Here is a 15,413-nt window from a genome sequence, read left to right as displayed (position 1 = left end):
AAGTTCTTAAAATCTTATGGTGGCCAACAGTGCACAACCCAATTTAATGACATGCCTTTCCTTTATTTGAAGATTAGTAGTTTGGGTTTTAGTTATCTGGCTTTTAAGATGATGCCTGAGGAGTTTGGTGGTAGTGGGGTGAGAAGAAGCAAGAAGAAAAACAGTACGTGCATGTGATGAACACCACATCCTTAAGTGTAAAACAAATACTGGACATGCGGGTGCAGGTGTTAAAAATCTCAACTACACATTTTGGCTTGCTCATCCTGCACTGAAAAGTGCCAAGTTAGCATGTTAAGGATAAGAGCACAAAGGTTCTCTATTCACAATTTCTCCAAATCTATCCTAGCCAGGGAGTGAGTCTTAGAAATGTAACTAACTTCTTGAATCATAAATTTGCTTTTAATCAGTCACATCTCTATAGATACTAAGTCAGAACCTAATATAAAATTCAGGTACCCATTTATATCATGACATTAATTTCATTTCAATAGTTAAAAACAATTTCTTTAGAAAATTTGGGAATATCAAGCACTTATTCAAACATAATTAGATTATTTTATAAAATTTCTTTCGGTAAAGATTATTTCAGTGGTTTGAAAAGTCCAACTCAAAAGCACAATATGTACAACAATACTTAAACATTAGGAGAGGGTATGTTGGAGAGGGGGTCCTTGAGCTCTGATACTCTATTCCTCTCCCATACCCCTGAAAGTGTTTCCGTAGAGCCCCTTTGGAAATCACTACTCAAACAAGATAAATGACTCCCAGAGTTCTCAATATTTACCATTACTTCTCATATATTTTAATAAAAAGACCTTTTGGAGAAACATATGGCCTACAAGTGTCTTTATTTGGGGGGTATATCAAAAGATGAGTCATTGACTTCAGAATAACTTAATCAGAATATGTTCCTTTAAACATTTAGAAAAAAATTAACTTTTTTCTCTCCATCCTAGAAATTACATAGTAAGACTGTATTTCATAGTAGCTAACCCGTGTACAAGCTATGTTCTTACCTGAAAGTGGCCACAAAGTTCACGGTGGGCCAGCCCACTACAAATGATTTCATGGCATCGGTATTGCCTTCTCCCACTTCATCCACACAGTTTGCTGTCCACATGTCACTTAATTTAATTTTATTTTTTATCTTAAAGTTGTTGTTATACCTAAAAAGATAACAACCAGACAGGACTTACTATTTTGTGTCTTAAATTTTATGAGAGTTTCTGAATTTGTGATGAGAATAGCTTAAACTAATCAAGGAGACAAAGAATGTCTTATTCATTGTTTTTATCTTCAGTGTTCACTTACCACAGTGAATTGTAAAATGGTTGGCTACCCTTGCCCCAAAATGCCTTTGAAACATTATGTGTATTAGTCCTCATGTCTGCATTTAGCCATAAACTGGCTACATTATTTTTCTATTTGTTGAGCACTGCATTTGGGTGGAAATCCCAATTTTAAATTTACTGCTGTTATAAAAAATTAATTCATTTATTATTTACAATTTGCTTACTTGCAAAAATATTTGAGTACTTGAAAAAAAATTAAGATATATGTTATTTATTAAAATATTTAGAGAATTTTCACCTTAACAGAGATATACTAAAATCTATAACCTGAAATTAACTAGAGGAATGCATTTCAATCTGAGTGGTTACAAGATTTTCTACTCTTTAGAAGCAAAGGTTATTTTAGATTTCCTTAAGGATTTGTTCATACCATTTCCTCTTACATTCTGGCTAAAATTTAAAAACTAGCCTAAAAACAGACCCTAAATTAAACTGGAAAAAAGAGTCCAGAAAGTATTATATTTAAGTAGAGCTAACAGAATTAACATTTATCTCTGGGGACCCAGAAGGTGATCTACTTTAAGTCGATAATGAAATTGCTTTTTGACAATTTCTACCTAATCTCCTTGAGAACCTGATATTGACACCACCATATCACTTGACCTAATTCACATATTTAATGCTCATAATGGACCTAAGAATGAAATAGTTAGCAGGCACTGGGAATGATAAAGAGAATGCCAAGGGAAAGTTGGCTACTTCTTATCATTCAGAACCAGTTTTGGAAACACTAAAAGCTAAATGAAATAAAATATATTTCATATGAAAGTATTCCTAAAACTCCTCTAGACTATTTTTTAAAAATAAGATTTTACAGATTTTTAGAAAGAGAGAGGAAAAGAAAGGGAGAGAGAGAGAAACATCAATGTGAGAGAGAAACATTGATTAGTTGCCTTGTGTATGGACCCCAACTGGGGACTGAACCCACAACCTGGGCATGGTGCCCTGACCGAGAATTGAACCAATAACCTTTTGGTGCATGGGATGATGTTCAACCAACTGAGCCACACTGGCCAGGGCTCCTCATGGAATAGTTAGAGCTAAAACTCTTCAGTAGTATTTATAAAATGGAAAAGGATTTTGCTGGAACTATACATGAAGATAATCTAGATTCAAAGCCTCATATGCTTTCTGTAGGGTACACTTAAGTGTAATAGAAAAGTGCCTGCTAGCACAATGCCTTCCTTCTATATATCACTTCAATATTTTTACCCTATTGTTATGTATCATTTGATTTTTAAATTAAATATTCAATTGAAAATAATTATTTCTTTTAAAAAAGAAATATTTTTATTGATTTCAGAGAGGGAGAGAGAGCTAGAAACAACAGTGATGACAGAGAATCATCAAGTGGCTGCCTCCTGCAAGCTCCATACCCGGGATCGCCAGCAACGCGGCATATGCTCTGACTGTGAATCAAACCATGACCTCCTGGTTTAACATCAACGCTCAACCACTGAGCCACACCAGACAAGTTAAAATCTTATTTCTTGATGGCAACTATTTAGGTAATATAAAACTGAAACTACACATATTTTAGAGGGGAATGTTTCCATGCATTTTGTGTTTTCTAATGCAGGTCTCTTTTTATATTAGAATAGAGGCTCAGTGCACAAATTCGTGTAGCAGTGGGGTCCCTGGGCCTGGCCAGCAGGATTGGGCCAAAACCGGCTCTCTGACATCCCCCGAGGGGTCCCAGATTGCGAGAGGGTGCAGGCTAGACTGAGGGATGCCACTGGTGCACGATCAAGGCTGGGGAGAGATGTGGGAGGTTGGCCAGCCAGGGAGGGATCGCGGGAGGGCTCCAGTGCTTGTCTGGCCCGTCTCGCTCAGTCCTGATCGGCCGGACCCCAGAAGTAAGCTAACCTACCAATCAGAGTGTCTGCTTCCTTGTGGTCAGTGCACATCATAGCAACTGGTTGACTGGTCAACTGTCTGCCCCTTGGTGGTCAGTGCATGTCATAGCGAGTGGTTGAGTGGCCTTAGCATATTATTAGCATATTATAGTTGAACGGCCAACCGGTCGATTGGACACTTAGCATATTAGGCTTTTATTATATAGGCTAGTTCAGATACCATGTGGGAACTGCCACAACTATTGACCTAAAAAAAAGTTATTCCAACAATTCTTTCCCTAGATCAATAAGATGCCAAGATTATCCATTTCCTGATATAAAACAAGGAGGTGTCTAAAGGTAGAAAGAATAATTTCCATTCTAATGGCTAATATTATTAAAAACTTATTATGTGCTAGACATTATTATAAACACTTTACATATATTATTTAGTTTAATCCTCAAACATTTTACAGATAAAAAATGGAGTCATGGCCCTAGACAGTTAGGCTCAGTGGATAGAGTGTCAGCCTGCTGACTGAAGAGTCCTGGGTTCAATTCCAGTCAAGGGCACATACTTTGGTTGCAGGCTCCTCCCCGGCCTGGGCCCTGGTCGAGCATGTGCAGGAGGTAACCAATCGATGTGTTTCTCTCACATCAATATTTCTCTCTGTCTTTCCCTCTCTCTTCCACTCTCTCTAAAAATCAATGGAAAAATATCCTCAAGTGAGGAATAAGAAAAAGAAAGAAAGAAAAAAGAAACAGAGTCGTGGACAGATTAAAACACTTGACAAAATTCAAACAGCTTAATTAGCAGAGCTGGAGTCTGAGCAATGTGGACTCTTGGCCTTATTTACGCTCTTAAATGCTATGCATCTATCAAAAGCCCTGGATGGGAGTCAGCTTCTCTATCTTCAGTCTTTTTTTTTTTAATATATATATATTTTATTTATTTCTTTTTAGAGAGAGAGGAAGGGTGAGAGATAGGAAAAGTGATGAGAGAGAAATATCACTGAGGAAATACAGTGCTTTACAAAATTAGTATTTGGCCATGCCCATGTCTTATTTATAACACATGGCATAACTTAGATGTGAGAGTGCAGATAGTAGAAAAAAGTGTTTACCATTCTCTGATGACTAAAAATTTCTTTAATCACTTAGAATTGTTAAAATGCTGTTAACTTTTATGATACTTCATAATCAATGAGAAAAGGGGATGGAACAATTAGCAGCCACCATGTTCTAGGCTGGATGTTAATCGCATTGGCATTTAGCATTGAGTGAAAAATTAATTATTTTGGTAACCTCTAAAGTATATTCCAAATATGTCTGTATCCCCCATTGAAGTGCCATTTCCACAGATAAAGATCTCATTGCCTCTCCTCAACACGACTACAATAACCTCCTGTCCAGCCTCTGCTTCTCCCTGTACCTGTTCTCTAATCCACCGTGAACCAGCATAGCCAGAACAATATTTTAGAACTAGGAACCACATCATACTACTACCCTAAACCTTCTAGAATAAAATACAAACTCTGTACCATAGCTTTTGTGGTACCCAGCCTCCAAGATGGCCCCCAGTGAGCTGTGTTTCCTGATATTAACACCTTGGAGTAGTTCCCTTCCACACTGTGCCAATGGTGTCTGTGGGCCCTTGGAACACATCAGGTATGCCACTTCCAAAGTTAGCACATTTGCCTACTCTCTTCCTCACTCTCTTGGATATTTCTCTCCATGGAAGCAATACCATGTTATGAGCAGCCCTATGGAGACCCAGGTGGAGAGCAACTACAGTGTCAGGCCAATAGCAGTGAGGAACTGAGGCCTGACAGCATTCACATGAGTGAGCTGGGAAGTGCACTCTCTAGCTCCAGTCGAACTTTGAGATGACTGTAACCCTGGCTGACAGATTGAGTGCAACCTCATAAGACCCCCTGAGCCAGAACCACAGCTAAACCACTCCCAGATTCCTGACTCAGAGAAACTGTATGAGACGTTTGTAGTTACCTACTGTTATATCTTGGGGTAATTTGTTAATGGCAATAGATAATTAACACAGCCTGCAGTGGTCCTGATAACCTGATCCTTGTCTATTTCTCCAATCTCAATTCAGATTACTCTCCTCCTGCCCACTGTGCTCCAATTACATACAGAGGCCTTCTTTTAACTCCTTCAAGGGCCAAGCTTCCCCTGACCTCTGCACCTGGCATTCCTTCTTCCTAGTCTGCTCATCCTCCTAATATCTGAATGGCTATTTCTTCTCATCCTTCAATGATTCCCCCCACCCTGACTACACCTACCTAACATGTATCCCATTCTTACTTCATGTAGCACCCTATTTTATTCATAGCACTAACCCCAATCTGTAATTACTGCCCTCCCAAAACCATTAGAATGAATGTGCCAAAAAAGCAGGGGCCATACCCATAATATTTTTCATTGTGTCTTCCATGTTTATGCAGAGAGGGGGACTTAAATGAACACTTGTTGAATGAATAAACATTGAATGCAAAAACAAAGCAAACATAAAACTCCCTTCAGATATTAGCTACGGTAATGGAACCCAGACATTCTTACAGTGAGCTCTGACCCAAAAGGTTTCTTTTTCGGTGGAAGTGCAATTTTATAATGATAACTCGGAGAGTGTAGGGTATACTTACTTGCTTTTGGCCACAACAAACAGATCATTGAACAGGAAAAGATGCCGCTCCTGCCTTTGCAGGCCTCGTTTGAGTTCTACTCGGCCATCAATTAGCAGAGTCCTATTGGAGCACATAGATGATGACAGAAAGGCACCCGTGTCCATGCTAGCAGAAGGACTGTCCCTGCAACAGCCAACACCACAGACCCTTAGTCAAATGATCACACATAGGACTGTCTATCAAATTATAGCTTAGAGTTGGTCAAGAAATACAAATTCTATAAATTTTTTAATGCGATGGTATAGTTTCCCAAATGGTCTCCCAGTCTATCTCCACACAGTAGTCTTTAACATTTCATTGTGCAATTTTTCAAACATAAAGCAAAGCTGAAGTTTTATAATAAACACAGGTACACCCAAACCTACATTCTATACTTGCTTTAACATACCTATCCAACTATATGTCCTTCTGTCTACTCATTGATCCATTTTATTTTTGGCATTTCAATGTAGACTGACTGCATACAGTAGTACATTTCCCTTTAAATACTTCAGCATAGATATCATTAACTAGAGTTGAATATTTGTAATGAAAAAACTATATTATATTATTAACCAATGTTAACTCAATAAATTTAATAAAAATAAAATGTACATGAAACCTTGAACAAAATGTATACACAATGAGTGCACAAATCTCAGGTGTATATTCACTGAGTTTGGATAAATGTATTCAGCTGTATAATCTAAACCCTCATCAAGGTGGAGAACATTATTACCTCTCCAAACAATTTCCTCTTCTCCCTTCTCAGTTATTATATAAATTAGCTGACGATGGCATCTATGTACTGGTTCCTGGGTTGTTTATTTCTTCACTGCAGACTGAGACCCATTAGCTATAAAGTCTGCTGGAACCAAACTCAAATTTTCATACACCCAATTATTTTTAAAACTAGCCCAAACAAACAGATTTTTTAGACATTTATAGCTTGCCTGCTTTGCATACTCCATAAAACTATGCCCAACATTTACTATCCATTGATGAAATAAAGCCTTGTGGTTGTAAGATGCCACATCACTACCACCCTTTGGAGCTCTGTGACCCAGAGACTCCAGAATTTGCTACTGAGCAACTTCATCTAGACGTGTGATCTCCAGAGACCCCTCTTTGATCTCCATCACCTCAGGGACTCCCTGCCCTCCTCCCCTTTCAGATGGTGGCCTTTTGGCCACAAACCTCTAGACAGTCTCATGCTGTGAGGGACTTTCTTTCTCATGCAACCTGTCCAATGGTCATATCCTTTTCCTTGATCAGCCCCCAAATCCCTCAAATTCCTTACAAAAGTCAATCCCCATGCTATCACCCTCAAGGCGACCACTATTTTTGTGATTCCCCCTTCCCCCACTGAAGGTTAGTTTTGCCTCTTTTGGAATTTCATATAAATGGAATCATAGAATTTGTCAGGCTCTCTATCAAAGTATAGGGTGTAAGAGGCAATGTCCTGCCATCCCAAGTACCTGGTTCACAATCAGCCACAGTAAATGGGGCTTAGTAAGTCTGGCTTTGATCTGTTTCTGGGTTTGAATAGTATGGGCCACAGTGTCTATCTCCCTGGGTATGTTAAAAGGCTGAGGACCATACACTGTCCTGATAACTCTCTGAAGTAATGCCTGGTCATCCATCCCTTCCTGTGATATAGGTGTTCCTGAAGTGTGGTCTCCCCCAAGTAGCATCAGCATCAACATTTTACTAATAAAAATGCAAATTATCTGGCCCACCTCAGACTTCCCGAATCAGAAACTCTGGAGGGCTGGCTCATCATTCTGTATTTTAAGAAGCCATTTAGATGATTCTAATTCTCATTGAAGTTAGAGAACTACTTTTGACTTCATAACACATTCTGGTTCTAACATTCTAAAATTTTACAACTGTGAATTAAAGTATAAGTAGCATATATTTCTACTTCAGAAAAGTCGAACTTCTCAGAGTTGTTCCATCATTCCCTGTGTTTTTTGAGCTATAAGCTACCTCTCCTAATATGTAAATTTCATTATGCTCATTAATGACTAGGTAAGTACATGCTGTGTATAATTTAATGAGATGTATAAGTGAATAACAAGGCAAGTAAATCAATCAATTAAAAAAAAGGTGGAAAAGGAATTTCTATATTTGATAGTATGGATGGGAACTAAGCATAGAGAAAAGGTCCATATTCACCATCATAGATAAAAAAAATCCTTTTTATTTCAAATTCTTTTGGTGTGGGGGAGCAGGAGGAGGTATAATGGTATCTTTTATCATGTAGTGATTTCAAATTTATAGAAAATAAGAATGAAATTTCACTTGTTCTTGTGCAAACTGAGTAAGAACAGGGCTAACAAATAATAAATAGATGAAGGAATGGACAACATAGCATTTTACATAGCTTTAGTTTTTAATTGCCTGACAGGGGAAAAATCATCTTTTGCATTTTGATTTTAGTTATTCAATAAGTAACTGCTTTTTTTTTTTTGCTTTTTTTATTATAATGATAAAGCATTAGCTAGCAGTATAGTTGAAACCATGGATCCTCAAATTATTACTCAAAGGGTCCGATAATAAGTATTTTAGGCTTCATGGGTCATATGGTCTCTGTTGTCAACTTGAACTGCTACTGTAACAGAAAATCAGCCATTGACAATACCTAAATGTATAGGTGTGGCTGTGACCCAGTAAAACTTTAATTAAAAAAACAGGCAGCCTGCATGGGCCATGGGTTTATGCAATACTTCCAAAACATTTAAATGTTTGTAAATAATGGTGAATCTGAAGCAATTAGTGAATTATTTTTTTTTTGCTTGGGGTTAGCATAGACCAAAGGTTAATTAGGCTATTTTTAAATGGTTTACATTTTAAAGCAATCCCCAAAATTTTTTATATATACTAACTCATTTTCCATCTCATAATAATACTTTCAAATAAGTAGAGTTGATGGTGATGGTGGTGGGGGGGGGGAGGGGAAGAATCCCATATGAGTTTTAAATATTTTTCTCTTTCAGTATGGATTTATTAACATACATTTTAAAGATCTACATACAATGATGATAAGAGATACCTCACAACTTAAGCAACCTAAGCATTGGTTTAAAATGCCTCACCACTCATGCAGTAGAATTTACTTGAGTAAAACTAAACATGTCAGTACTCACATAATTTAAAAAGAAAAAATTCTTTTGTAGGAGAAAACAAAAACACAAATAACCTTTGTGCTTTTTAAAACTACAATCTTAATCCGTGTTTGCTACTTACAAATGTATTTCTCAATTATGTGACTCTGATGTGTTTGTTTTTATTCTGAGTGCAAAGTAGATGTGTTTATTTTAGTGTCTTAGAGTATGGAAATGGGGAGGAGGGTAAAAGTATAACCTTCTATTTAGCCTCTCAGTATAGCCTGATTAGGATTTACAAGTTATAATGAACAGAGTATTAAAATGAGCTAACGAATACAAGCAGTCTAAGAATTAACCTGTGGGCTTTTTATGTGTTAACATTACACTTTAAAATAGTTTTGTGAAGCTATTTCTGAAAGGAAAAAGGACCTTAATCATTTAAAATTAAAACTAGATAATAGTTCTCATAAAACTCACCCACAGTAATATCTCTTCATAGTTTTTACTCAGGCTTATCCTAAAAGCAAGTCCACATTTAGGTACAGTTTTATAGGCGGTGTTGCTTCATCTTAAATCACAAAAGAAACTAAAATATAGAATAAAATACTTCGTGGAAATGTTTATGTTTACACATGGAAATAAATGAATGATTATGATGACGAATAGTAGATAAGACCTGCTCACTCCAAATGCCATCTCTTCCATGAAAATTTTCTCTCAGTTGAATCCTTTTCTTTTTTTTAAACTTCACCTGAAGATATGTTTTTATTGATTTTAGAGAGAGAGGAAGGGAGAGAAAAACATTGATGTGAGAGAGAAACACTGATCAGTTGCTTCCTGCAAGCACCTTGATTGGGGGTCAAAGAACCCACAACCTAGGTATGTGCCCTGACCAGGAATCAAACTCGCAATCTTTAGTTGGATGGGATGATGCTCCAAGCCAACTGAGTCACCCAGCCTGGGCTCAGTTGAATATTTAATTATTATGTCCTACCTTGAAGCTCTTAAATATTATCACTCAACATATATTGAATGTATGATCACCATGTAATTATTTATAATAGTGATCAGGGATGCCTTTGCTGGGTGTCTGCCATGTAGTCCGTAGTTTCAAGGAATTAGTTAGCAATGTTATACGGGAATCAGACAAGTAAGCACAGTGATAAACTAGTGAAGCAAGTGATAAAAGAAATGCAGAGTAGTACTAGGGCACAGAGAAGAGCAAAACAAGGAGCCCCAATCTGAGACTAGACTGGCTAGAAAAGATTCTTGAAGGAACCCAAGTTTTAAAGGATGGACAGATCAAGGAAGGCTGAGAGCAGTCTAAGTGGAAAGCAGCACACCAAGTATGTGTGGTGTGCTTCAGTTCCTGTGGGAGGCTGAAGGCTGAGTGGCAGGGCCTGGGGAAGGGCAGCAGCAGATGCATGTTTTTCCTATCACATTCAGGTTTTATGGGAAAGCACTACAATATTTTAAGCAAGACACTGTGTTTTGTAATACTCTGAAGAAAAGAGGAAGGCAAGCTTAGAGGAAGGAAGACCTTTAGGAATTTATTGCAGTAATCTTAGGCAAGAAATATCATGGAACTGAGTTGGCAGTGAGAAAAGGAAAGAAGACACAGAAAAAACATATTTGAGAGATATTAAAAAATAGATAAAATTTGCAAATTGATCAGTTGTGGAGGTTGAGATGAAGATAGAATTGACTAAGAAAAAGAGTACAGAATTATTACCTAACCTTTTCAAATTCACTTACTTATTTTTGTTCCAACAAATGCTTGCTGAGTACCTGTATGTTTATGTGTTGGCTAGACTTCGTGCTCAATGGTGATGATATGGGGTAAATAACTTAGGTTTACCCTCTCCTCTTGTGGAATTTTGATTCTAGTTTCAATATTAGCTATCTGTTTGATATCACCTGTCATTGCTGCTTAGTTCAATTTGTAGCAGAGACTGAAAACTACAGCCCACAGTCATATTTTATGTAGCTCACACTGAGGTTTTGATTTTGAATGTCTGATTCACCACATTCCCTTTCTTGCCAATTCTTTCCTTTGTTTACTGCACCTCTCAGGGACTTGAAAGCATTTAAGTCTGTGATTCTTGCCCTAATATTACTTAAAAAAACAGTGCAGAGGTCTTTTATTTTTTTAAACACATATCACACCATAAATTCATAGGGAACGGGTTCCAGCAGCTCAGGCTCCTTTCCACTGGTTCTCACAAAGTGCGCTTCTCTGGGTGGAGCAGGTGGGTGCTTCAATTAAGCCCAGGTTTCTCTTTGGCTTCCTTCTGTTGCTGATCATTTTCCTTCACCCTTTCAGGTAGCTATCTTGGTTCTTAGAGTGCTTAATATGCTCAATATGTACTTTAATTCTCTTGGCAAGAATCTTGCCCTTAACTTGTTTGTTTACAACAATGCCCACCGCAGGCTGGGTGATGTGGGCTCCTCCAGTTTGGCCATGGTACATTTGTGGGCATTCCTTTTGAGCAGTGCCTGTTTGTTCCCTTGATGTCTACATTATCACTTTTCTTGTAAATGCACATGTATGTGGCCAAAGGAACAACAGCACGTTTTCGAAAAGGCCTAGAGAATATACAGGGGGAGCCTCTACTCTTTCCCTTTGTGTTGGTAATTTTGACAAATTACTGGGAGATGGCAGTGCCAACTGAAAGGGTTACTTTTTAAACTTTATTGTTGAAAGTATTAGAGATGTCTCCTTTCTTTCCCCATTGCCTTCCTCCACCCTGGCCCCATCCTTCCCAGGCCTTCACCACACTATTGTCTGTGTCCATGGGTTATGCATAAATGCATATAGAGTTACATTTTTTTAAACCTAGTTTAATTTTGAGTTTTAAAAAATTATGGTAAAATACACATAAAATAAAACTTACCATTTAAAAATGTATAATGCAGTAGCATTTAGCATATTCATAATGTTGTATAATCATCACCACTATCTAGTTCCCAATATTTTCACTATCCCCAAAGGAAAATCTGTATCTATTATGCAGTCACCCACATTGCCTACTCTATCCAATATCTGGCAACTACAAATTTCATTATGTCTCTATGGATTTGCCCACTCTGGATATTTCATATGGCCTTTTGTGCCTGGTTTCTTTCACTAATGTTTTCAGGTTCACCCACACCACAGAATGTATCAGCACTTCATTCCTTTTTGTTGATAAATAATACTCCATTGCATAAATATAGCACATTTGTTCATACATTTATAAGCTGATGGGCATTTGGATTGTTTCCATCTTATGGCCATTGTAAATAGTGCTGCTATAAAAATTCATGTACATATTTTGTTTGAACATCTGTTGTTGTTTCTTTTTAGTATGTACCCAGGAGTGGAAATGCTGGATCATATGGTAATTCTTTGTTTAAACTATTGAGGGACCACCGAATTGTTTTCTACAGTGGCTGGACCATGTTACATTCCCACCAGCTTGGCTCTTTTTCTTTCATTCTCCACATAAAATCACATCTGATGTTTACAGGGTATTTAACTACAAAATAAAATCTCCTGAGTCTAGATCCTCATAACCTCTACTATAGTTTGCAATGAACTCCTAACTGGACTCTCTACTTCCTTGCTCTCTCTTCTTCAATCTATGCTACTCACTTCTCACTTCTTTCAAATTAATCTTTCTGATGCATATTATCAATTATCATGGCATGTGCACTGTCTGAAGAGTAAGCTCAACTCATTAATCTAGCATTCAAGATCTAGTTTGTGCTTTACCCTACCTGGTTATGATGATATGTCAGGTTAGAACTCTATATTACCTGTATAAAGGTAACCCTAGTGAGTCTTAGAGAATAAATTAGTTCAGAAGTAATTTAGAACAAAAAGAGATGACTACTGAAACGAAGCTAAAAAACATACACTATCAACATCAAAATTCTATCTTATTCAGCAATAAAAATTTGTCCATTAGATATTTATATCTGAAACATCTCAACATTCAAGCACATTTCAGGGAACTCTAGTCTAAAGCAATTATCTGTCTTACTGATGGGATGAAAATGTACTATTACATTTCTATAGCCATCATCTAAATAAAATCACATTCAAATGATTAAAGAAAACTCTGTATAGAGATTATAACATGGTGTGGTTGTATCAATATGTACTATTATTTCCACTTCCAAATTAGCATCAATGATTAAATGATGCATCATGTAGCTCATATTACACAGTCCAAATTCTGACTTGCTATTATAGAATAGAGCCTAGTTGATCATGTTAATAGCAGGATCAAAAAGAACTAAGCTAGGCTAAGGGCTTATCGGTTATATGAATGAATAACTGGACAAATAAAATAAGCAGGACCTTAAAGCAAGAAAAATACAAAAGATAACCTTTAAGACCTTTAACTTATAACCAAAATGCTGACTGGAACAGACAGTATATGTGACATAATGAGAACAATCTTATATCAATGATGCTAATATTTAAAGAGCAAGGAAAACAAACCATTAAATAAGCAAAGACAGAATAGCAATATGGAAGGAGTGTGTGAAGGCTAGAGGACACTAATAGACATATACACTAACAGAGCAAGATCCATAAACAGAGATATTGTTTCCAAGAAAGGGAGTAAACTATATAACTTTTTAACAGCCTTGACACAGAAGTTTCTCAACAATAGCTATTAGGAATTCACTTAATAAAAAGCACTTGACAGGACATTACAAGAAAGGAAAGAACATGATCTTGTGACTACTGACTTTGAGAACTTCAATTTAGTCACTTGTGTGGACTTCACAATACTGTACATCTTAATTATCAATTAAGTAAATTGGTTTGAGTCATCTTGAATCAAATAAGATTGCCAAACGTACTTATGCTACTCAAGGAAATTTATATGTGTAGTGATTACAATGTGATATGGTAATACATTTGTCTGAATATGTTTATTTATTCAATAAAGAACCAATTCAACAATAGGCTGACTGGGCACTTCAGTAATTTGAGTAGTTTGGTTCAGGTAATAATTATATAATGGTACACTGAAGGAAACAAAAGGGTCATACCTCATTAAAGGTAGTTCTAGCTACAATTTCTGGGTCATACCTGATTGAAGGTAGTTCTAGCTACAACTTCTGGATCATACCTGATTAAAGGTAGTTCTAACTATAATTTCTGGATCTGCTAAGCGAAATAAGCTAGTCAGAGAATGACAAGTATGACATGATCTGACTCATATGTGGAATCTAATGAACAAAATAAACTGATGAACAAAATAGATCCAGAGACATAGAAGCATGGAACAGACTGGAACCTCAGAGGGAAGGTGAGGGAGTGTGGGTGGGTGGGAAGAGATCAACCAAAGAGTTTGTATGCATATATATTTCTTCCTTTAAGACATTTTAAAGAAATCTGAGCAATTAGCTGGTTAAAGTCTCTGAAAGAAAATACTTGCTCAGCCAGTGTTGCTCAGTGGTTGAGCATCAACCCATGAACCAGGAGGTCATAGTTTGATTCCCAGTCAGAGCACATTCCTGTGTTGCAAGTTCAATCCCCAGTAGAGGCATGCAGGAGGCAGCTGACCAATGATTCTCTCTCATCATTGATGTTTCTATCCCTCTCCCCCTCTCCCTTCTTCTGTCTGAAATCAATTAAAACAAATTAAAGAGAGAAAATATGCATTAGAGGCTTTGAAATAATTTTTTGAGCACATTTTGGTATGACAAATTTATTTCAAAGTAAATCATTTGGGAAATAAAGGAGAATTTTTCGTGAATGCTAAATAGAAATTTGAATAGTAAAGGAACCTTTAAATTCAATGTGTTGTTATTCTATATTGAGATGGTAAACTATTTCATGATGTTTAATTTTTTAAATCCCAAAGCATATTCAGTATTTACTAATAATTTGCTCAGTGACTTACATATTAATGATCACCTAAAGTGCATTAAGGCTCTGGGGATACAGCAGCCAACAAAGTAGCCAGGGACATGAGAAGAATTTCACCTTTTATTCTGAGTGAGATATGAAGAGGAGATGGTGTGGCAGAAAAGTGACAGGATCTATTAGGTAAGTAACACAGAGGGCAGCAAAGAGGAAGGATGCAATAAACACTTGCTTAAAGAAGTTCTAAAATAAAAACACAGTTGGCTAAATTCCTTCAGTAAAAGCCATTAGATGCTTCTTGAAAAGTAGTAAGTTAGGAGAGAAATAACGGTGGGTTGGTAGTGATGGAGGTGGTAAGAAATAGTTCTACACTATTTATATTTCAAAGGTAGAATCTAATAGGATTTGATGGCAGACTTATTTTTGGCATAACTAATTGGGGTAGGGGTGGGGGTAAGGAATTTGGTTTTGGACATAATAAGTTTAAATTACTTATCAGATATCAAAATAGAGACTTTAAAGCTATGAAAGAGATCAGATCATTTAGGGAGTTAGTATAGATG

General features: G+C 36.8%; 1 protein-coding gene across 3 annotated transcripts in view; it reads right to left on the bottom strand.

The window, feature by feature from the left end:
• ARHGAP20 (Rho GTPase activating protein 20) overlaps positions 1-15,413 on the bottom strand; it is a 93,468-nt gene that overhangs the window by 36,058 nt on the left and 41,997 nt on the right. For 2 of the 3 annotated variants that reach the window (XM_079787755.1, XM_079787756.1), the window contains exons 3-4: positions 5,851-6,015; positions 1,020-1,169 (exon numbers count right to left, since the gene is read on the bottom strand). In XM_079787755.1, coding sequence (XP_079643881.1) covers positions 1,020-1,169; positions 5,851-6,015 — 315 coding nt within the window. Of the gene's footprint in view, positions 1-1,019; positions 1,170-5,850; positions 6,016-15,413 lie in introns of those variants that run through there. The other variant, XM_079787757.1, reaches the window with a different exon arrangement.

This window comes from Cnephaeus nilssonii, assembly GCF_951640355.1.
Source record: "Cnephaeus nilssonii genome assembly, chromosome: 13".
NCBI classification, from domain to species: domain Eukaryota; kingdom Metazoa; phylum Chordata; class Mammalia; order Chiroptera; family Vespertilionidae; genus Cnephaeus; species Cnephaeus nilssonii.
This window is presented reverse-complemented; position numbering and strand designations above follow the sequence as displayed.